This window comes from Erpetoichthys calabaricus, chromosome 13 (genome assembly GCF_900747795.2).
Source record: "Erpetoichthys calabaricus chromosome 13, fErpCal1.3, whole genome shotgun sequence".
Taxonomy (NCBI): domain Eukaryota; kingdom Metazoa; phylum Chordata; class Cladistia; order Polypteriformes; family Polypteridae; genus Erpetoichthys; species Erpetoichthys calabaricus.
Genome location: NC_041406.2, coordinates 31,344,789 through 31,368,831, shown reverse-complemented (window position 1 = coordinate 31,368,831; position 24,043 = coordinate 31,344,789). Strand labels below are relative to the sequence as shown.

At 37.1% G+C, this 24,043-nt stretch overlaps 1 protein-coding gene across 2 annotated transcripts in view; it reads left to right on the top strand.

The window, feature by feature from the left end:
• Positions 1-23,526, top strand: part of LOC114664113 (solute carrier family 45 member 4) — a 103,151-nt gene extending 79,625 nt beyond the window's left edge. For both annotated transcript variants that reach the window (XM_028818087.2, XM_028818088.2), the window contains 5 exons: positions 8,418-8,597; positions 8,827-9,938; positions 10,479-10,578; positions 12,442-12,653; positions 13,312-23,526. In XM_028818087.2, the coding sequence (XP_028673920.1) occupies positions 8,418-8,597; positions 8,827-9,938; positions 10,479-10,578; positions 12,442-12,653; positions 13,312-13,680 (1,973 nt within the window). In that variant the 3' untranslated portion in view covers positions 13,681-23,526. The remainder of the gene's footprint in view (positions 1-8,417; positions 8,598-8,826; positions 9,939-10,478; positions 10,579-12,441; positions 12,654-13,311) is intronic.
• The last annotated feature ends 517 nt before the right edge of the window (positions 23,527-24,043 follow it).

The window sequence follows — 24,043 nt, the reverse complement described above, 5'->3', positions numbered from 1 at the left end:
GAGATGCGTCAGCACAAATTACTTGTATACCAGCTCTCTTCTTCTGTCACTTGAGATAAGTTAACAGTAGACATTAAATAAAATAAAATTTCCAAAAAAAAATGTGGCTTACCTAGAAATGAAAGTGGTAAGGATTATGTAACTAACTGTCTGCATTTTGTGCACATTCTAATGATTCAGTTTTTCTGATGCTATAATTGGTGAAACACCAGACCACCTGCTGTACATCATGGAACAAACCACTCAACAATTTCACCTTCCGAATTACATACCCGAATAATTAAATATATGTCAAAAACATAATGCTTAAAAAATTTAAGCTACAATTTGACATATACTCCCTACAACCAAATAATAACTAACCAGAAAATATCAATTAATGCCATTTTTCCATTTTTTGTTGGAATTTGCTCTCAATGGAAGCTATTAAGCCACCTTCAAGTCTATGTGTGCTGAGTTTTTAAATACCTGATATTGTAAAGTGCTGTTTAAAAGCATGTAATTAGTGTAGTCTACTAACATATGCAATTGTATTCTACCATCAGTTATTTTTAAATATGACTCACTGTTACAACATACTAAACAAAAATGATAACTGACTCTTTGAAGTAACTAAAAATGCTCCAAATTCATGCCTGTTAACAAAGTCCCTGAACACGCTGGAATGTTGCGCCATGTGTACATTTTCTAAATTGTTCTCTTTCTGTGGTGCATTGATAGTCTTTTCAAAATGTCAAGTAAGCATGAGCCAGAATGACAGGCTAAGCAATGCTACATTTTTTTCTCATTGATGGCAAAGTGACAGAACCTAGAGATGAGTGCACTACCAGTAGAACTGTAGTACTGTATAAATGATGGTGTTACAGATCAAAATGTTCATACTACTGAGCAGAACTAGTCCACCATTGTGGTGCTTTGGCATGTGACCAGTTTCATATAGCACAGCAGAAGCTATCCTAGTCATGAATGAGAATATCCTACATACTACCTGAGTAAAAATACATACTGCAAAGAATAAAATGGGTACTGAATTTGGCTTGGAGTGTAGTGCTGTGACTTCCACCTCAGTGGCATCAAATCTTCTTTGACTCCTTAAAGTACTCCATTAAACTGCCAGTGGTGACAGCACTGGAAGTTATCTGGTCCGTTTTTACCTTACATTAAAAAAAAAATAGAATGGGCACACTTATGGAGTTAAATTTCCCCTCTTAGAAAATTCTCAGGTTTAATCTAAAAATTCAGGCCACTGTTTAAATTTAAGAAAGATCTCTTGCTTTACATCATATTACATTTTTGCTCCATGGGAACTGTCGTGTAGCTTGATGTCCCAGTGGCAAAAATAAGTTAACTCTGAAATACTGAAGCGATTCTTAGCCTGACTAGTGTGGTGGAGAAAATGATTATGGACAACAGAAAGCAACAGAACATGCATGTGTGAAGAAGTGCCTATTGATACTTTTGAGATACCAACATAGCCAGATAGACTGGAGTCCAAGATTCATTTCAGTAAGGCCAAGAGCTGTCATAGGTATTTTGTTTCTTGCTTATTTTTCTTTGTCCTTTCTATTCTCACTTTCTTTTTCTTCTGTTTTCTCTAAACTGATAAGTTTGTCATTTAATCAGTCTGTTATAATATTTTAACAGCATTTCTTTTTATCCATAAATTTTCTATTTAATTGATCTTTGTTACTTGATTTTTTCCATTTGTATTAATAGTAAATTACTTAAGAAATATAGAAAAGATTTAAAAAGGATTCTTTCTGATCATTGCTGCATTTTTTTCAAATTTTTAAATGCATTTCAGAGCCATTGCTAAATCCCATTTTTCATTAGACTACACAAATGTTATTAAACTAATACTGCTTGTGGGTACTGGTGCAATCATTATTCTCACAATAGAAAAAGTCATAAAGCTGACACAATGATGCTTTGACAACAGTACTCATTTTTTTTAAAAAAGGTTCTTTAAGTTAGATTTTACAAATAATCGTACCTTGAATTATCTTGATATTTACTGATTTATTTGACATGATAATATGTTTTGGTTTTTCATTTCATTAATTTCAGTTAAAAAATACTTGTTTTTCACATGTTGAACAGAAAATAAAAATAAAAATTAAAGGTACACATTGAAAACACGTAAGATCTCAATGAGAAAAAAATATCCTGCTGGATATCTATACTGGTATGGACTGGGTAATGTGTTAGGAACGAAAGGACGCCACATTGTTTGATGGAAATGAAAATTATCAACCTACAGAGGACTGAATTCAAAGACACCCCGAAAATCAAAGTGAAAAAATGATGTGGCAGGCTAGTCCATTTTGCCAAAATTTTATTGCATCAACTCCAAATCGTACTCAGTAGATCTGGACCAGGTCATCACAGAACTCCTGGACAGTTCTGAGGTGCAACCTGGTGGCATTGGATGAACCGAAACATAATGTCCCAGATGTGTTCTATTGGATTGAGGTCAGGCAAGTGTGGGGGCCAGTCAATGGTATCAATTCCTTCATCCTCCAGGAACTGCCTACATACTCCCACCACATGAGGCTGGGCATTGTTGTGCACCAGGAGGAACCCAGGACCCACTGCATCATCATAGGGTCTGACAATGGGTCCAAGGATTTCATCCTGATCCCTAATGGCAGTCAAGGTGTCGTTGACTAGCCTGTAGAGGTCTGTGCATCCCTCCATGGATATGCCTCCCCAGACCGTCCCTGACCCACCACCAAACCGGTCATGCTGAATGATGTTACAGGCAGCATAACATTCTCCATGGCTTCTCCAGACCCTTTCACGTCTGTCACATGTGTTCAGGGTGAACCTGCTCTCATCTGTGAAAAGCACAGGGCACTAGTGGTAGACCTGCCAATTCTGCCATTCTATAGCAAATGCAATTTGAGCTCCATGGTGCCGGGCAGTGAGCACAGGGCCCACTAGAGGATGTCAGGCCCTCAGGCCACACTCATGAAGTCTGTTTCTGATTGTTTGGTCAGAGACATTCACACCAGTGGCCTGCTGGAGGTCATTTTGTAGGGCTCTGGTAGTGCTCATCCTGTTCCTCCTTGCCCAACGGAGCAGATAGTGGTCCTGCTGATGGGTTAAAGACCTTCTATGGCCCTGTCCAGCTCTCCTAGAGTAACTGCCTGTCTCCTGGAATCTCCTCCATGCCCTTGAGACTGTGCTGGGAGAAACAGCAAACCTTCTGGCAATGGCACATATTGATGTGCCATCCTAGAGAAGTTGGACTACCTGTTCAACCTCTGTAGGGTCCAAATATGGCTTCATGCTACCAGTAGTGACACTGACCGTATCCAAATGCAAAACTAGTGAAAAAACAGTCAGAAAAGATGAGGAGGGAAAAATGTCAATGGCCTCCTCCTGTTAAACCATTTCTGTTTTGAGGTTTGTCTCATTGTTGCCCCTCTAGTGCACATGTTGCTAATTTCATTAACACCAAAGCAACTAAAACTGATTAACAACCCCCTCTGCTACTTAACTGACCAAATCAGTATCCCAGAAGTTTCATTGATTGATGTTATACTCGGATTCAAAAGTGTTCCTTTAATTTTTTTGAGCAGTATATTTACTTGATCTTTGTAATACTTAAGTTTAATTTCATGAAACTTTGCCTGACAAATATCTCCCCAGGAGACCTAGTCTGGTATATATCTAATAATTTTATAGAATCTCTAAAATTTCAGCTATAAATTACTCTGTGTGACCTGAACACTTAACCGCTTTGTTAGTTACATCTTTGTCAAGACCATTTGCATAAATGAGACCCTGGCATTCATTCCTGAGGGACTCAACTTTTAACAACAGGTAAGATGCTCAAAGTTCATTGCACGTTACCCTGTTGTTAATTGTGTCTTGAGATGTTACACCCATTTTACCCACTGCATCTTGTCATATGATTCAAGTATATTAGTGAAACATGATTTCCACCATCCATATTGACTACTTATTTTACTTGATATTTGAAAAACTCTGTAAAAGGATAGTAACTGTTGACTAATAGCCCATAGTGGCACAATTGCTTTTTTTAATGGTGGGGCAACATTTGCTACCTCCCATTCTTAGAAATTCCCTGGTGTGAAATAAATTTAACAATAAATAATACCTTTGTGTTTGTCAGCTAGCAAAGTGGTAATTTCGGAAGTTGAAACAAAGTGAAAAACAAACTACAAGTGTGTCTGCTGTTAAAAGTTATAGCAGCAATTTGAAAAGTGAGCATCTCATTTCTTTATTGAAAATAAAAGCTAAAATTAAGAGAGGGCTACAGTGTTTTTTTTTTTAAATGATAAGTGTTTAATCAAAACAGATCAATCTGATTGGGAATCAGGGTAAAGGAAATAGGAAGTTTAGGTTCCCCAAGTGTTAAAAGCCCTCTTCATTTGAACATGAAAAAGCATCTTCTTGAATATGAAAAGACACAGACCAAGTAAGCATTTAGGCTGCGTGTTTTTTCAGTTGTGCTCCCCTCTGTCCATCATCTCACCTAGAGGAACTGTGTTAACAGTCGGTGAGTAATGCAGACGTCAGCAGCTATAGTAAATGAGCTGAGCTAGTCAAACTGAGTCAGTCTGTGGGACATGGGAAAAGAGTAGAGAACAGTTCACAGGAAAATATTTCCTGTTGTACCATTTTACCTTTCTTTGCCTATCAAGGAAACATTTCCTGTCTCTAGCCCGTTTCAAAATCAGCATCACCTAGGTCCGCACAGCTTGCTGTCAGTCAATGTGTGCTTCCATTCATTGGTGCTTGGCAAGCAGGCAATCCGTTTTTCTGTTTAAAAAAAAAAAAAAAAAAAGGAAGATTATGAACGTGAACCAGAGTAAATTCTCCTTTATCAGAAGAGTCATAGTCATCATTTTAATCAATGTTCTAAGGAATATTAAATGTGTTTGTTTTTAAACTAACTACATAATGCAGCCTGATGTTTTTTTCCAAAACTGATTAAGAATGCATGTTTCCTTGGCATTAACTGTGACATGTGTTCTTTTTTTTTTTTTTTGCTGTTTCAGTGTTAGAAATGCAATTTGACACATCTGCAAATAATGCATTATTCAAACCAAAGTTTTATTTTGCTTATTTTGTATGGGCATTGTTAAAACTTTCATCCCATAGCAAAATTGTGTCTCACTCTGTGGATTATTGAGACAGATTGTGAAAGCCTCGTGGGATTTCATCTGGGATATGGACATCTAAATGTCAATCACATGCTGCATAAATTCAATAAAATGCTTTGTCTAAAACAGTTACAATTTCATGACACATTCAAAATTAATGTATGAATTTTATTTATGTTTAATTTACCTGACTTTTAGGGCTTATTGTAAATGTTAGCTTGTTTTGTTATTTTACAGTGGCTTACTTTCAGTTTATGACATGCTAAAATCTAAACATATCACACAAAGTAACTGGCAGCTGGTGTCTTCACTTATCAATGGCCCCTGGCAATTACTGTCACATGACTGATTGCATGTGTTAATTTAATTCAGTTAAAATTGTCATTAAGGTAAATTTGACTTAAATGTTTCCAGTTTAAAAGATGTATTCATCAAGTTAGAAAAAATGTTTGAATTACCTTAATTCAAATGTTGATTCAGCCTTCCCCTATAACTATACTGTGAAGAATTAAGTTGAGTTCCATGAGAAGGCAGGTCCCTTAAGTTTACTTTCACATAAAGCCAGACCTGGCTAACAGAGATTCTAGTGAAATACACCTTGTATGTCAAACTTAGTCATGTTTGCTAACTAGCTAGCAACAGGGAAGAAAGAAGTGAAGGGTTAGTGCTATAGGGTGTCAGGTAAGTAACAGTCCTGCTTATTTACATTGTGGTTTTTTGTCATGATGAGTCAATCAGAAAATGGCAGTGGTTAAAAAGCAATACAATATCCAAGTACATTTATCCATCCATCCATTTCCCAACCCGCTGAATCCGAACACAGGGTCACGGGGGTCTGCTGGAGCCAATCCCAGCCAACACAGGGCACAAGGCAGGAACCAATCCCAGGCAGGGTGCCAACCCACCGCAGAAGTACATTTACAGTGTAGGATATTGTATTAATGGTGTTTTATAGATTTGTTTCATCACACCACTTTCAAGTTATTTGCAGCATCTTAGGCTAAATACTGCTAAATATAAAGAATAAATTTCTGAGCTTATACTGTACATATCACATTACTTTTGTATTCAACTTTGTTTTTCATGTTTTCTTTTTTTTTATGTGAATTCGTTCATAATAGTTTGCTTAAAATAAAAGATCAGCCTTGGTGAATCCTTCTGATTCTTTCTCTGGCCAAACAGTGCTGTGCCTTTCTATCCCCCAGCCCCAAAGCCACCCACCCTAAGATGTTTTAACCTGTGTTGAAAACAGTAAGGTGCTCTGATACAGAGCATCCCAAAGCCAGAAGGCAGTTGACAGGCTGGTATTTCTCACCAAAAACAATTAGGTTGGAAGAAAAACACAGCTCCACTGCAGGCCACACCCGAGTATTTTAGTATTGACCTTTATTTTTTTTTTCCTTCCTGGCCCTCTCCTTTTAACTTGTCTTGGTTGCCCATCTCCTTCTCCTTTATTGGTCACTGTGCAGGATTCTCTTTTCAATTGACTTCGACGTCAGCCTGGAGAGTCATTCTTTGGCCATTACAAATATTAGGTGAACGGTGATGTGTACCACTTAGTCAGTCTTCCTGATATTGTCTTGCCTTCATGACTAAGGGATTCTTAAGGATCACAACTGAAACCCCAGTTTTAAAACAAGAATCCAGCAACCATTACAAGTTTAGTGTTTTTCACATAAATAATTTTAGTTAGAAAAAAAAGTGTAAAATTTTGCTGGCAAGTGACTGTTTACAGGGGAGCCACTGCATCTTTGACTTTATTTGTCCACAGCTTGGAACACTTCATGAAAGAATACAGTCACTTTCACCATTCAGATAAAATGTTATTTTGTACATTTCACAAAATGTCTCATGCCGCTGAACAGTAGAGATATGTTGCATTTTCTTCGTATGTTTGTATCTTTTTGTTGTTTTTATTATTTTTAAAGTTGGCTATAATGATTATTGATTATGATCAACAAACCTTTTAACACATGGTCCCAAGTGTTTAGAATTTGCCCATTAGCTTCTTAAGCAGATTATGACTCAACTAAGAATAACTGAACAAGGAGAGCTAAAAAAGTAGAACAAAGAGGAAGGCATCCAAGTGAGACAAAGACACCCTGGCAACTGACTTCTTTTGCCCAGAATTTTTCTGTCCAAATGCAGTTGCTAGATGATAAGCTAGATGTCATTCAGGTAAGACTAACAACATGGAGAAACATCAAACTACAGTGTTTTTGTTTCTCTGAAAGATGACCAACTGTTGAGACACCAGATGCTGCAATACAAAGTTGAAATGGATTTACTGTCATTCATGGTGATTGGACTGAACTGTCAAGTAAAGCTGGGGTGGAGGCTTGTATTTTATGGTAAACAATGTTTGGTGCATAGGTTCACCTGATCTGGAATATTTATTGATCAAATGTCATTTGTGCTTGAGTGGGCTGGTACAGTACAGAGTACTGCCACTTCTCAGCATTTAGCAGTTTCCTACTGGCAGTGTTTGCTCTGTACTGGAAGTGTTTTGAAGCCTACTTCCCCCAGTGCTAGTTGATCAAAATATAGTGTAGTGTCCCCACATCTCGTCAATCATGTTACGATACATCAGCTTTCTCAAAACTACAAGGGCCAACACAAAAAGCTCAGCACTCTAATGTTAATACAACACAATGCTCAAAACTCCAAAGGAAATCCCTCAACTCTTTGAACAGGTCTCAACCAGAGATTACCGGCACTTAAGTATTTCCTTGTCAGGCACCGAGTGTTGTGCATTTTATCTTCTGAAGGAGTTCTCCAGCATTCCTCTGGTTGCTGTATGTTTTTCTTTGCAAAGCCAACACGAACAACACATTGAACAATCTGAGAAAGATTACAGAATATTTTTACGTACTTTTTTTCGTGGGATTTCAACAAAGCCTGAAATCAGCATGCCACATCTTACACTAGTGGAGCTAATACACAGGATCACCTGCTATGCCTCAATAAAAAATATGTACCACCACAAGAAAAGAAGCTTAGTTCAATGTAGGAGAAAAGAGGCTTAGGAAATACTCCTTGTGTAAACTTTAGAGACTCCTTATCAGATCTGGATACATACGCAAATGTTGCTGCAGGATTCATTAAAAACAAAAAAGAAGACAACCTGTGTGACTATTAAAACAATCAGCAGATTTCCTAACAAGAAACCATGGATCACCTCTGACATCAGGAATTTACTGAATGCACTCTGCAGATACAAACTCAGAAAAAATTTATGTGATTTTTTTTTCCCTTCTTGATTATTGATTGTTTTTATTGCAGGTTTAGCTATTGGAGATATTCCAAACAAGCAACCCATTGGAATTGTTCTTACAGTGTTGGGAGTGGTGGTGCTGGATTTTTGTGCAGATGCTACTGAAGGACCTATTCGGGCCTATTTGCTGGATGTGGCAGACACTGAGGAGCAAGACATGGCTCTTAATATCCACGCTTTCTCAGCAGGTGAGCTCTTGGTTGTAAATTGGAGCATATGAGCTTATCAAGTGAAATGACTAAACAGCATCTCCTTTGTGTAATGAACTTCTAGGTTCTAAGTAGCCTATGAGACTACATCTAGCGTATCATTCATTAACCAAAACTTAGTTTTGTGTTTTACATTTTAAACTTTCTATTTTTATGTGGATGATTGACAGTACATAGAAATGTATTATTTTCCTTTTGTTTATTGTAGGTTTAGGAGGGGCTGTAGGATATATGCTTGGTGGTTTGGACTGGACTCAAACATTTCTAGGTCACATTTTCAAGTCTCAAGAGCAAGTACTGTTCTTCTTTGCTGCTATCCTGTTTACAGGGTCTGTGGGACTGCACCTTTTTAGTATTGAGGAGCAACAATACAGTCCACAACAGGACCGACTGGATGAAGAGGCAGACACTGTGCCTCCATCTCAGGCCAATAGAGGTATGGCTGTCCCTGCTTTGCCGCGTTTGAACATTATAGGAGAGGAAGAGCCCTACAGATACTTTGAAGTGCGTTCAGAACACAATCTAGACATGGATTTTCTTGAAGTGGAAATTGTGCGTAGCAAGAGTGATTCTGTACTTCATGTGGCAGATGCTACATTAGACATGGAGCCTGATCTGCAGTTCCTGTATGAGATTGAGCCATCTATCTTTCAGGATCACTTATCCTCTTATCACAGCACTCCACATCGTCGTAGTAGCAGCATTAGCAGTCGGGATCTACTACAGGCAAAATTCCACCGTTTGTCAGCTTTTCTCCATGAAAATGAAAAGGATGGAGAAGAAATGCTTCTAGATAATCAGCTCAATGAAGCCAAGGCTCCTATCAGTGGCAAGGAAGTTTCTGAAACCACTAATGATAATGGCATTAATGGTGGACTGACCCACATTGGCATGAAACAGTCAAATACATCAGCATCTATGCGCCGACGTCGACACATGTTCTATCGCCAGCCATCATGCACTTTCTCCTACTATGGCAAAGTTGGCTCACACCGCTACCGCTTTCGCAGAGCCAATGCTGTTGTCCTTATAAAGTCTTCTCGCAGTATGAATGATATTTATGATATACAGAAGCGTCTGAAGAAGCAACGGCAAAGACAGCGCCACCAGAGTGGGAATACTAATTCTAGCGGAGACACAGAGAGTGAAGAAGGAGAGACTGAAACCACTGTGCGTCTGCTTTGGCTTTCAATGCTCAAGATGCCGCGTGAATTAATGCGCTTGTGCCTTTGCCATCTTCTAACTTGGTTTTCAATCATTGCTGAAGCTGTTTTCTATACCGACTTCATGGGTCAAGTCATTTATGAAGGGGATCCAAAGGTATGTACATTTTTTGATATCACTTTAAAAGATGATGTGTAGAAATTTTAATCTTTGTTTTAAACTGAATGATAGAACTGAAATTCAACCTGTAAACATGGAAGAAAGTAGTATTAGAAATAGTATATCAGTCAGTCCTTGTCGAAACCCGCTATAACCTAACACAGGATCACGGGGGTCTGCTGGAGCCAATCCCAGCCAACACAGGATGCAAGGCAGGAACAAGCCCCAGGCAGGGCGCCAGCCCACTGCAAAGCACACACACACACACTAGGGACAATTTAGAATCGCCAGTGCATCTAACCTGCATGTCTTTGGACTGTGGGAGGAATCCCACGCAGACAAGGGGAGAACATGCAAACTCCACGCAGGGAGGACCTGGGAAGCGAACTTAGTTCTCCTTACTGCGAGGCAGCAGCGCTACCACTGCGCCACCGTGCTGCCCAGAAGTAGTATGGTTTGCACTCCAATTAATAATAAGAGATTCTTTTTGCCAGATCTAAAATTTAAATTATTTTTACTTGGTATTCTTTGTTTCAGGCATCCACCAATTCCACAAAGCTGCAGAATTATCATACTGGTGTTCAGATGGGATGTTGGGGGCTGGTTATCTATGCTGCTACTGCTGCTGTCTGTTCAGGTGAGAATATACTATATTTATTATGACACCCTGTTATTATATGTTGAATATGTAATAAACCACTGGTTTTGAGCCATCTTAGGTCTAAGCACAAAGCCAGTACATTGCATTTTGAAATGTAACCATACAATGAAATAATCAAATTAGATTTTAAAAGCTGTTTCTGGCTTGGCTTGAGACACATGGTTTCAAGTGTGATACAGATGCAGAAGTGCATCTTAAGATATTACAGCCACTGCAGCCTCTCTCCTTTTAATATCAGAATTTTTTTTTTCTTTTCATTTTTTTTATCTTTGGCTTAGAAATGTTTGTAGTGCAGTGATGATGTAGTATATGGGAACTAGAATTGCTATTGGTTATTACAGTGGTAGAATTCCATAATGTCTGAATTTAGCTTTTATCTATCTGCCTGGTTCATTATGATTAAAGAGTGCAGATAGGTGATTTAAGTGATATTCTGAGGAGTAAATAATGCACTCAGTTATGTTTGTGTTGTGGATTACAACATTTTCGAGCTAACTAATACAACAATGGGTTTCTCCTGATTTTGCTATATATCTATTAAATACAGATAGATTCTTTCTTTCTGTCGTTCTGTGGCTTAAACACGTCAGTAAAAATGTTAAAAATCAAGGAGTAAACAAATAAATAGTAAAGCATCCAAATGGGTCATTTATTCCAGTGGTCATGAATCACGGCAGTAGGACCGTTCTGTTCTACAGTGCAGTGACAGGAGACGACTACTATGTTTACTTCTCTAACCCACCAAAATGTTGTGGAGATGGTGACTGCTATTGTCAAAAATGGCCTGTACCTTCTTCCCCATACACCTTTCCACCACAATTCCCAGTGAGTCCATAGTTTTACCCAACACTGAGCCAGCCAGCAGCCGAAAGAAGAAGATCGGTCTTACTGCTTCCCCAACCCACTACAGCAAAAAAGAAGACACTGGCAACCACTGTCTGATAGAACAACATTTTATTACATATGTTGAATGATCTGAGTCTTCTGAGGAAAAAAAGCCTGTTCTACCCTTTCCTGTAGAGGACATCTGGGTTCACAGACCAGTCTAGTCTGTCATCAGTGTGGACATCTAGATATTTTTAAGTCTGCACCCCCTCATTGTCCTCACCTCAGATGTTAACAGACTGAAGAGGGAACTAAGATCTGCAGAAATCCACAATCATCTCCTTGGTTTTCGTTGTGTTCAGAATCAAGCCGTTTTTATTGCTCCTGTTACTGAAAGCTCCAATCATATCCCTACTTTTCCCTTCCTGCCCAATCCCTATGCATGTCACAATAGGTGTATCATCAGAATACTTCTGAATGTGGCAAATGTCTGACTTATGTTTAAAGTCTACTGTGTATAATGTGAATAGGAATGGGACCATAACAGTCCCTAGTGGTGCCCCAACTTTGCTCACTACCGTCCAGAAGACACAGTTCCCCAGTTTGACAAGCTACAGTCGTCCAGTCAGGTAGCTGTGAATCAATGAGGTAAAGGTGGTATCTACTACTTTATTACAAAAAACTTTTTTTTTTACAGTTACAGCTGATTCTTGAATTGGAGTGACTCTCTTGTCTCATAAGCAAGCATCTCAGCAAGAGTGAACAGGGACAAAGAAAGACAAATTATGCCTTCCTGTTTATTTTCAGATTTTAACATTAATTCGCATAATCAGTAGCTTGTAAAATGTTTATTTTGAAAGGAATGTACAGAAGACCATACTCAAGTGTATGACAATATAACACCTTGTGGTAAAAATGTGCCTGAATTTAACCTTGTGTGTTCTGCTTTATTTGAAGTCATGGTGATGCTTTTAATATAAAGGAAATAATCTCATTACTTTTGTCATTTTACAGCTGTGTTACAAAAATACCTTGATAACTATGATCTTGGCATTAAAGTCATCTACATTCTGGGAACGCTGTGCTTCTCAGTTGGTACAGCAGTGATGGCCATTTTTCCCAATGTGTATGTTTCCATGGTGATGATTAGTACCATGGGCATCATCTCAATGAGCATCTCCTATTGCCCTTACGCACTCTTGGGACAGTACCATGAAATCAAAGAGGTAATATTTCCGTCTTTATTTACTGTTAAAAGTGTGTAAGATTAAAACTTGAGTATTTCAAAACATTTGCAGCTTTTTATTTTAGAAGAATAGAGAGGGTCTTTTAAACCAAAATGTACACATTAGTTGGTAAGTGTGTTTTTCAGTGTTTTTCCTGAAAAGCTGTATTTATATGGAGCATATATAAGCTATAGCCAAGGTAAGGCTAAATGCTGCAAAATGACATTGCGTCATACACACACACACACATCTTATCCAGTTTAGATTTGCCACATACTGTACCCCATTCAGTAAATCGTAAATTTATATAGCACAAGGGATCGGGCATTAAAGAATCTGTTACTGTAAACCTATACTGATCGTTCAATGAGGTAAATGAACAATTTATAAGAACAAAATTGTTGAATTAGGATTAGTGCATTTGACATAGAAGATTCAAATTGGACATTGTACAGGTAGCCGTATAGCCAACTAAAATGTAAGTAAGAAGAGGTGAATTTATAAATGCAATTTCAATGTAGTAGAACTTGAGCGCATGGCCCTGTGGATGTGTAATATACTGTAATTTTATCCAAAAAAACGATAAAGTGGAATTTCCATCATAAAACAAAATAACTCATTCATTCTTTACCCGTGTTTTTTTTATTTTCTTTTTCAGTATATCCATCACAGTCCTGGTAACTCAAAGCGAGGCTTTGGAATTGATTGTGCTATCCTGTCCTGTCAAGTTTACATCTCACAGATCTTGGTGGCATCAGCACTGGGTGGTGTGGTGGAGGCGGTAAACAGTGTGAGAGTCATTCCGGTGGTGGCATCTATAGGCTCTTTCCTGGGTTTTCTCACCTCTGCCTTTTTAGTCATCTACCCTCAAGATATGGAGGACTCAAAGGAAGAATTGCAGAAAGCACTGACTCCATCTGAAAGCAAAATGAATGACGGTGATTCTTTAGAGAAGCCTACAGTCCTGCAGCTCAGCTGTAAGGCATCTGCTGTGACTTCAGAAGTGCAGTGTGAATCAACACTGTGACATGTTACTAGGGCAGCAGACAGGATAAAGATCATTCCAGTCTTGAAAGAAATTTGACAAAGTAAATATCTATAGTATTTGGTGATTTACTACCTGAGAAAGAAACAATACAAATAATAATGGCATGATTTCCATTCTGGTGACTTTAATGTAGCTGCATCAGCTAATATTTCTGTAAGGCATGATGTGTCAGAAATATAATGTCAGTGATTAAGTAAGAGAACAGTGCATCCTACAGAGATTGATTGTATAATTACTTGCATTTCATACTGCTTTTTCAGTTTTTGTGATAGCATACCAAAAGAAAAAAGTTCTTCAATCTAAGATCTTTAAAAATAAACTGGAAAATAATATCTAATGCATGCATTTTAATCAAAAATAGTCTTCATTAACTAATAAATATGACTGTCAATATTAAAAGTTTATATTTTACATTTAAAGTTTAAATGTATTTTAAAAATGATAAATATATATTCACATATGTATACAGTATAAATCTTTAGAATTGTACATAGCATGTATCTGGGTTTTGAAACCCTTTAGATTGAAGAATCACATCCTAACATGCTGCATGGGAGTTCTGACTCTTACCTGTAGTCTGACTCAGGTTGCCACATTTTACTTGGGGGTGCTGGACAGTACAGAGCAGAACAACTGACTCAGCTCAGCTCTGCACCCTTGGGCCTCCATTGTATTTTAAACTGATTTCACTAAACTGTTTTGTTTTTTGTTTTTTTCCCGATGGGGGGATTAGGGTAGGTTGAAGGTATTTAGACCTTAAATGGAAATTTCTTCTATCAAATTTCAGTCTGAACTTTTTTCTGTCCTAAATATGACTACAGTGTGCACTTTTTCTTCAAATATTTGAATACAATTTTTATGTATAGTTTTTTCTGTTAGGTATAGATTGGTTGGTGCTTTTCTAAAAGCCACAATGAAATTGCAAAAAAAAGAGAATATCTTGTTAAAAAGATCAATTGTAGACTGCTTCCATGTTTCTGAGAGATGGTTGTTTTGAATTTATCTCCTTTCCGTGGAGAACCTAAAAAAAATTATAGTAGAGAATCAAGTATTTTCTGCTTGAGCAAGAAAAGGGTCATTATGGCTTAGTACTTTTTAAAGATCAATGCCAAATGTGGGCCTGATCATGAGTGTGAAGTGGCAGGAGCGGCAGTACTTACTGTCAATAATTGCACTTTCAGCCTTTTATAATAGGTCAGAGATGATAAAATGTTGCACGGCATCGTCTATGTTCTTGTTAGAGAACACTACTGCTGATAAATAGGTTTTAACATTTGCATATATGTTTGTTAGTACATTGCAGTAGGTAGGGGCAATTTTGCTACTTCTGCACATTTGTACCTTACCTTTAGGAAATCCATTAAGCTGATATTAGAAAATTGTACACCTTATTATCATAGTCTTTTTAGTTCTTAGTTTTTAAGTGAAAATTTCACATAGTCTTAAGGCAGCTGTTGAATAGATGGCATTTTATAATGGCTTCCAGTGACAATTCATGAGCACCAGTAAGCCTTCACCTTTTTGGTTTGCTGTGGTTTTTTTTTATGGATTCAAAAAAGGTAACATTATGGATCAGTCTGGAATGCCTATAAAGCTCAACACTGGAAATGTCTGCTTTATTATACTGTAACACTGCAGTATTGTAATTCTAAAGTGCACACCATTTTGCAATCTTAGCTAACCCACTATTATTGTGGGTATTCAAAACGACTCTTGTTTAGGAGTTACTATTTGTTTTTGTGTTTTCTTTCTTTTAGTTATTTTGAAATTTCCAGAAGAATTTTGACACTAGAAGTTTCCTGGTGTGCATACTAATGTTAAATGCCTTTTAAAATTTTGTTTTGTGAATAGTATTTCAAATAATATTCCAGATCCTAAAATAAATGTTCTGTTTCTTTCCTACTTAATAAATATATATACACACACACACACAATCTAAAATTTACACATTAACAGTATGTGTGAGAGCATCTTTAAGAATGTGTGCACACAGTGCAATTTATAGAAATGAAAAATTAAAATTTAGATCCAGTATGTATATATAGGGCATCAAAACATAAAAAATACCCTTGGAATTTAAGTGAAAGAAAGTGTAGTATAAAGCCTGCAATTCTTGAAGAGCTAAGGCAAGCGATTGAAAAGATCTGTGCAACTGTCCCATCAGATGCCTCGTTGAATGTTTTCAATTCATTTATTTGACAGCGTCAGCAGGTTATGAATGCCAATTGTGAACACTTAAATTAATTAGTCCTTTGTCATATTTATTGAATACGCCCGAATTAGCTATTATAAAATTATATAAGTTATGTAAAAATCGGTTATTTCCCCTGGGGAAAAAAAAAAAGTATAAGCAATCATTGAAGTGTTATGTATTTTTTGACACCCTATCTTTGCGTGAGAGTCCGTGCATATAATGTGTGTGTGTGTGTATACTCATACATACCTGCACAGTAAATTTATGTATATATTACATAAAGTAGTGTAACTTAATCTTAATATTTTTAGAATGTAAATTTTAAGTTAAAACACTTGAAATTCCTCAAGAATCTAAAGAAAGTTGCAATAATGTCCTTGCCTCATTCCTGTAGGTATTGTCATTTTAAAGAATGTGTTACCAGGGGGTAATTTACCATGCATGCGCTACTGTGGTGCGTCCAGATTGGCTGAACCCCTGTATATAGTACAAATGTCAAAGTGACACACTGCTACTTTTTAAAATTGACTTGTTGCTTTTTTTTTAAGTGCAATTTTGAGAGTTTGAAATGCAGAGAAAGGCGTGAAAACTGAGCATTTTGATACAGCTCGCCTCAAAAGAAATGCCTCTGCTGCAGGCTGTAAAGCCTGAATTTCCATCAGGGTAAATGGGCTGAAGATGAATGTAATCTTTCTATTTAAATCTAATTCTGTAGTATCTTAGAAATAATTGCGCAGAATTTTCTATACGCTTAAAAAAACAAAAAAGTTTTGAAATTATCCAATAGAATTACAGCAGAAACAAAAGAAACACAATTGTTTCCTTGTATATATTTTCAGTTGTTTGTATGTGAAATGGAATGTGCTTGTTAACATATAAACATTGAAGCAGATATATGTGTGTATGTATGGATATATGTATATGTCAATATATATGCATATATATGTGCAGATATTTTTTTGAATTCTTCAGAACATAAAGGAGTGTTATGCTAGTAATCAGAGTGTGGCGTTTAAGCAGTGGGCCGTTCATTTTCTTTGTTTGGAGTCTGGAGACATTTGCTATATGATGTTACTCTTTTTTTTTTCCTTTTTTTTTTTTTGGTAACATTTTTGTAATTTTTATTTTTTCAACATAAGCGTTCATTATGAAGTATACATTGGTAAAATTTATGTACTTAGTGTTTTTCTAGAATTATTTGCATATAATTTAAATTCTTCAATACACACCCTATTAGCCATACTTTCTGATTTTCAGAAATACTTTATTACATGCTTTGATAGTATGTATAATTTTTTGTAAGGAAAATACTTTTTTTTCCTGTTTACTTTCAAAATAACTGTCTAAAATACTAGTGCTGTGATTTTTGTTTATTTATTTATTTATTTTATCCATCTTTTTTGAATTGTGCTGTTACAAATGCACAGGCTGTCACGCCAGCTAATGTAATTGCAGAACATTAAGCTCAATGCTGACTGATACAGCGGGCAGAAAAGCTTTCATTCTGTCTGTTATAGCAACAGCGTCTCATTTGAAAGTGACCTCCAGGGGTGAGTTTCCTCTTTTTTGTTTGTTTTCGGTTTTTAAATTTCGTGACACACTTTCTGATTATTCTATTTACCGTTTTGTTAAGGAAAACTTCTTACGATTTTGTGCTCAGAATAGATGAGACAATTGACCAAAATTAGCATTGATCATTACTGTTGTGAAAGCTACATAAACCTTGGTGTAATTTGTCAACTTCTCATTCACACTGCTTGGTGACTGAGAATTGAGAACTTCAGGAAGTTTAACTAAAATACAATTAAAATCGGCACTTTTACAGACTGCTTTCTGGAAATTCATATATGACAGTTTCCATTATCCTTGTTTTTTTTTGGGAGTGATCGTGGATTCCAACCTTGCACAGTTGGAAATTAGACTGACTGCTTGTCTTCGATTCTGCCTACAAGATGATAATAATATAATTTGTATCGATCACAGTATTTTTATAAACATCCATAAACAAATATGGCCGTAATCAAAATAATTAGTAATTTGATGTGTGTAATTAACTTTAGTGATGTCACCTGCAAATTGTTCATGGAGCGACATGTAATTTTGGCAGATTTATTTTGATGTTTAAACGTTAAATTAAAAAGTCATCTGCTTTAACTCTTAATTAAAATGTAACCTATTATATTAGACACGTATTGATTACACTTGCAGCTCCTCTGACAGACCAAGAGTCAAGAATGCTGTAGGAGTCTCCTAAGGGAGCCTTGATAACTGAAGCATGAAGTGGTCTTAACACACAGAGGAAACTTTTGAAGCACTTATGTGTACTTTTTAAATGTACATTTCTAGAGGTAAATCTCCTCTCTGTCTTACAGCAAAATTATGAGTGCCTGACTTATTGAACTTATTGAAATTTCTTTGTGTAAGGTAATTCAGTACATTTATAACATTACATTTAAATCTGAAACAACTGTATAATTCAGGGACTTTAGGTAACTGACTGTCATCTAGAGCAGGGGTCGCCAACTCCTGTCCTGGAGGACCGCAGTGGCTGCAGGTTTTCATTCTAGCCCTTTTCTTAATTAGTGACCTGGTTTTGCTGTTAATTAACTTCTTTTGAATTTAATTTAATTGACTTGTACTTGAAGACTTAAGACCCCTTTAATTGTTTCTTTTTCTTTAATTGTCCGCCAAACAATGAGATACAAAATGAACCAAAACATGTTCAGCAAACCGTATCCATCATGCAATATCTGAGAATAAGGAAAGATGAAGGTCTCAGGAATGCTGATCTGCTCAGGTCCACAAAACACTTGAACAGTGCTCTTAGAAAAGAGAAAATCAACAGTTTCAGAAATGTCTGCTGTTACACCATGAGAGCAGCAACCAGCCATGGAATTAAAGAACAGGTTTAATTAATGAGAATCAGTGCCTAATTAAGCAAGTGGTTGGCATGAAATTGGTTGGAGTTTGAGGCCCTGACTTAGTTGGTCTCCTGTTGGCTCACTCACTTCACGTTTCATTTCTGTTTGGGTGCCATTTAAGGAAAGAAATGAAGCAATTCAGGGGAACGAGGAAGAAATTAAGGGGAACGAATCTTTAAACAAGTCAACTAAAATTAATTCAAAAAAAGTGAAGTAGCAGCAAAATCAGGTCACTAGTTAAGAAAAGGGTTAGAATGAAAACCTGCAGCTACGGTGGTCCTCCAGGACCGTAGTTGGCAACCCCTGATCTATAGAATTGCTTGTTTTCTTACTCACTGTGGACAACATTTATTTTGTTACCTGTCTACTTATGAAAGTCCCAGTTTTCTTCTCATATGTGCTGTTTGGCCTCATTAAACAAGGAAAACACTTGCATTGACATTTCTGAAGTTCATGCTGTACAGATACACTTGAAGTTTTATTGTGTTCTCACAAGATGCTTCATTTCTTTTAACATATTATTTAAAATACCAAATAATGTAATAATAGTAGCAAATGAAATCTGACGGCTATCTGTAAATGCTCTTTGAGAAACCAAAGCATATATTTTTTGTCTGTACTTAGTACATCAAGTCCTTAATGTATAAATATAGGAATAAGATTTCACAACTAAGTCTTTGCTGACAAAACTATTTTTTTTTGGCGGACACATTTTGCTTTCCAACACACCAACCCCCCAAAGCAAGCGTGGAGACCGTTTACTTGAGCACAGAGATTTATGCAGAACTTTAAGGTATGCTGTTTATTATATGTACCATAGCCCAAGGGGCAGAAGTTTTATTTCTAAATCATGCAACAAAATATCTCCTGTACCTTGGTTTCAGGGTTGGTTTGCCTTGAATTTGATGTTAACTGTCAATATGTGAGCTTCGTATGCTCTCTTAGTAATAAAAACACACCTGAGATAGCAGCTCAGGGGAAAGAGTGCAAATATACAATCCCTCTTTACCGAAAATGAGTTCCATTTGGTCATTTGTTATGGTTCATTGTACCCCGGCATTCGCAACCCGTTTGCCTAAAACAGTCTCTTTTAGCGTCTGTTCTTCTTTACGAGTAGTCCACTGGACAACAAACTGACCCTGTCCTTGTCAAAAGACACGTAATCAAACGTTATCAGGTACTTGCGAGAACATCGATGTTAGCAATAATTGTCCTCAGTAATGATTTCCAATTATGTATTCCAGTAATGTTTGATGTGAAGATCAGGGAGAGCAGTGTGAAACCAAAAGCTTTAGATTAAGTTGTTTTTTTTAAATTGTTCTTTAACAATGTTGGCTGATTAAAGGTTATTTGTTGTGTTCTGTTATGAAGGGTTAAATTATTTTATTAACTGTCTACATGCTGATCTGTTTCTTTTTTCTACTGCTTGGTTTCACTGGTAGTGAAACGTGACACTGTGCTTTCAGTTTTTTTGGCACGAGTTGCAGACCGCACTTTATTTATTTTTTCTTCTTTTCTTTATTAATCAAGATTGTGTAAATGTGGTTAAAGATGTAATTTTCCAAATACATGGTCATGTAGAGGCTATTTTAACACATGTCTCATAGGGCCAGGCTGAAATGTTGATCAGTGTCATCCTGTGATATAAAGATGACACCCTTGAAGCTAAGACACATTCATCCATTTGAATTTTTGAGTTCACGGGAGACAGGCGTATTTGTCTTTTAAGTGCAGCTTAGATCTGTGCAATAAGAAAAATATACACACGTCCTGGAGGCCAGAAGAGTACAGCACTCTTAGCAAGGTCCATGTTCTTTTTAAAATGTACAGTACATTGAATTTAAAGCTTTACTTTGTTTTCCTGCAATGGATATAAATAAATAATAAAAGACAAAAGCATTTTCTTGGAAGTTCAGGCAGACTTGTTTCAAGTGCCTTCGAAGCTGCTTGTAGGGCACCATCTCCCTTGTTGACGGACATTTGCTTGGACGTAGAAGGCAGGCTTTTACTGGGGTATAACTGCTTCTAAATCATTGAGCGGTCTGCTCAAATGAGGCTGAATATGGAAAGGCAACAGATAGGGACGCTCACAATGGCTAGAAGGGGAGCCCTGTACACCATCTATACAATGCAGCAGAAAAAGTGACGCATCAGGCCAGGATCTTAAAAATATAAGTTGTGTTATTCTTTACATTTGATGATCAGATTTCTAGTTTACTTGTTAAGAATTTGTTACAGTAAAAAGTTTTGCTATGCCATTAATTGCCGTCTTTGTAAAAGGTAACACGGAACAGGGTGAAGTTCTTGGTCTGGAAAGGAATATTAGGGCTGTGTGTAGCGTGAGGCCCGAATGCGGCCTTTCATTTTTGTGCTTGTACCAACATCCACACTGAACTTGATCGACAGTTTAAAATCTTTAATAAAAAAAAAAAAAAGACGAGAAACAAAAACCTGAGTTTACCCCAAAAGTAGACACAGAAACGCATCGTACCATAGAGTTTGTATTCAAAAAAGCAGCATCTCCCTGCAATTTTCTCAACTTTGACGCGGCAAAATTTATGAAACTGCATGACCCTGTAGGCTAAAATGGGAAATAAATGCCATAGGATCTGTAGTCCTTTTTTGCTAATCTTAGCATATCCAGGGTGTGTCAAAATTATGTTAACATTTAAATGCCAGAAACAATTTATTCACCAAACATTCTTCATATGTGCAAGATGATTTACAGGAATGTTCGCCATCATGTTCAACACATGTACCATATGTGGCACATAAATTGTCCGTAAAAATTGTATATAAGTTTATACATAGCAATGCCATTAGTGTTAACATAATTTTGACTCACCCTGAATATGTACATTTTCTGTTTGGAATAAATATGCATATTTGATCAAAAGTACAGCCAAAGCAAACCAGGTGATGACGTAACTAAATATGACAATATTTTGATGTTTTAATTGAGAAATTTCATTGATCATATTTTTAAACCTGATGACCAGTATTTATTAAAATTTGCCTTTAAAAACAACAAATATTTTTAGTTTGTCATTGCTTGGAGGTTGGGGAACACTGATTACATAAATAAATGAAGAAATGAAAATGTTTTGCTTTTGGCCTGCACTTGTTAACGTGTCATGAATTGAGACAATGCTCAGAGCCGGCTTGCTGTTCGGTCATCTGTGGTCCAAGGCCGCACGTCCCCTTTGTAGACATTGACGACTTGATCTGCCCCATTTGCTGCACCTCCATCAATTCAGTTAATATGTGGAAATGTTGACCACAGGGTCACGGAAATTTAACAAATGTGTTTATGGGTCAGACTTTTAAAAAGCATATTCACATCGGCACCTGCTTTTGCTTTAATGTATTTGGTTCTGTAATGAACTGACCATAAGACATCTGTTTTTTATCAACTTATTAAGTTGGGGGACAGTTGTAGTGCTTGCTGAGTATAGCAATATTATTACAGTTTTTAAAAGTGTGTGTTAAAACACAAGGTATTTTTTGGGGGGAAAAAAAGGATTATTAGAAATAAATTGTCCTTACTAGCTGGGAGGATGGCATTGTTCTGTAATTTTATTTCCGATGGAGACTGGCTTCACTGCGGCTGAATTTCAAACAGATCCAACTTGGTATTTTGAGGAGCTGATGTGGCAGAGCTACAATATGGAGTAGCCATTTCTTGCTTTCTTTTAAACCGTCTTGTTCATTAACCTCAGAAAGCCAAGCAGCAGAAACCAACTCGGTAGAGGTTGGCAACCCTACTGCTATTCATCTTGGCTCAGGGACTTCTTTCATGGTGAACACACGTCCAGCATGCTGGGATATTTACCCAGCAGGACCACTGACATGGCCGAATGGTTCTTGAGTAGTCGTACATCTTAGCCACAGAGCTTCTCTGCCATCAAGCAGCACTGATACTTTCTTAATGCTATACAACAGTCAGGATAACCACAGTCTGAAGATTATCAGTGATGGCAGACCCTGAAATGGGCTTACGGAAACACAAAGTCGAACAACGGCTGCTTAGGCCGCACACATAGAAAGTCACGGGTGATTGAAAAAAGAAAAACGGAACACTTTCAGAACTCGGTAAATACGTATCACATGAACTTGTAGAGTAAACCAACTTGCGAAGAAACTCTGTTTTATTCTTAGCATGCAGCTGGCATAAGTCAATCCTGTAGTCCAGTTAACCTCTGACCTTGTGTAGCATAGCACTGTCGATGGTTAACATGGCATGCCAAACAATATGAAAGGTAACTCGACAATTTAGTGTGCGCACTTTATGTTCACATGATACTTAGTTACCACCAAGTAAGCTGTTCTTGAAAGTGATCAGCTCTTTTTCAATTCCCCTGTATAAGTGCAACACCCAGCATGGTCACAGAAGAGTGTTGGGTAAAGTAGAAGTGTCCTCCTGTTTGTTCATCCCGGCGCTGGCCAGTCTTCACACCAGCTATTAATGATGTTTTCGTGCTATGTTTGAATTTTCCTTGGTTATCTGCTGTAAGCGTTTTCAATAAATTCCTTGAATGATGCTTCAAAATCCTTTTTTTTTGTTCTTCAGCTGTTTTCAGTTTATGTGATCACTTGGTTTGATATTTTGAAGAATAAACTTTACAAGATATTTTCTTCCTTGGACAGTGTGTATAAAGGCATTGTTTCAAATTCCATTTGCAATAAATAAAAGCTCCTTACTTGAAACAAGTGTCTAGTGTGTCTCTGTCCTTGTTGGTCAACCTGCCGCCATTACACCCTACCGTAATGCTGATCTTTCATTGTGCCTCTGTTTTCTGGAGCTTCTAATTTATAATTAAAGGCAAAGTGATCCAAAAACTTGAATTGTTCCACCACATTCATTCTTCAGAGGAAACCAGGAAAGCACCCGAAGAAGTGTTTGGTGTCCAAATCCAGAGTATGTGAGACTGAAGTGATTCCAACAGTGCGACCGATACAGGAATCATTTATTCTTGGAGCAGCTCCTGGGGTGTCGAATGCCTCTTCACCTTGGAAATGTTTTCTGCTATCCCGTGTACTGAAGATTTCTTTGGGTGACTTTCCTCCCTGTCTTTGATGAAGGGTTGTTTCAAATGAGGTGTGGATGTTGTGGACACCAGAGGTTGCTTCGGCTTCCCAAACATCCAACTCAGGTAGACTCAGTTAAAAGGCTAAATAATCTTTTATTGTGGGAAACACTTTAAAGCAATTGTTTCCCACCACTGCC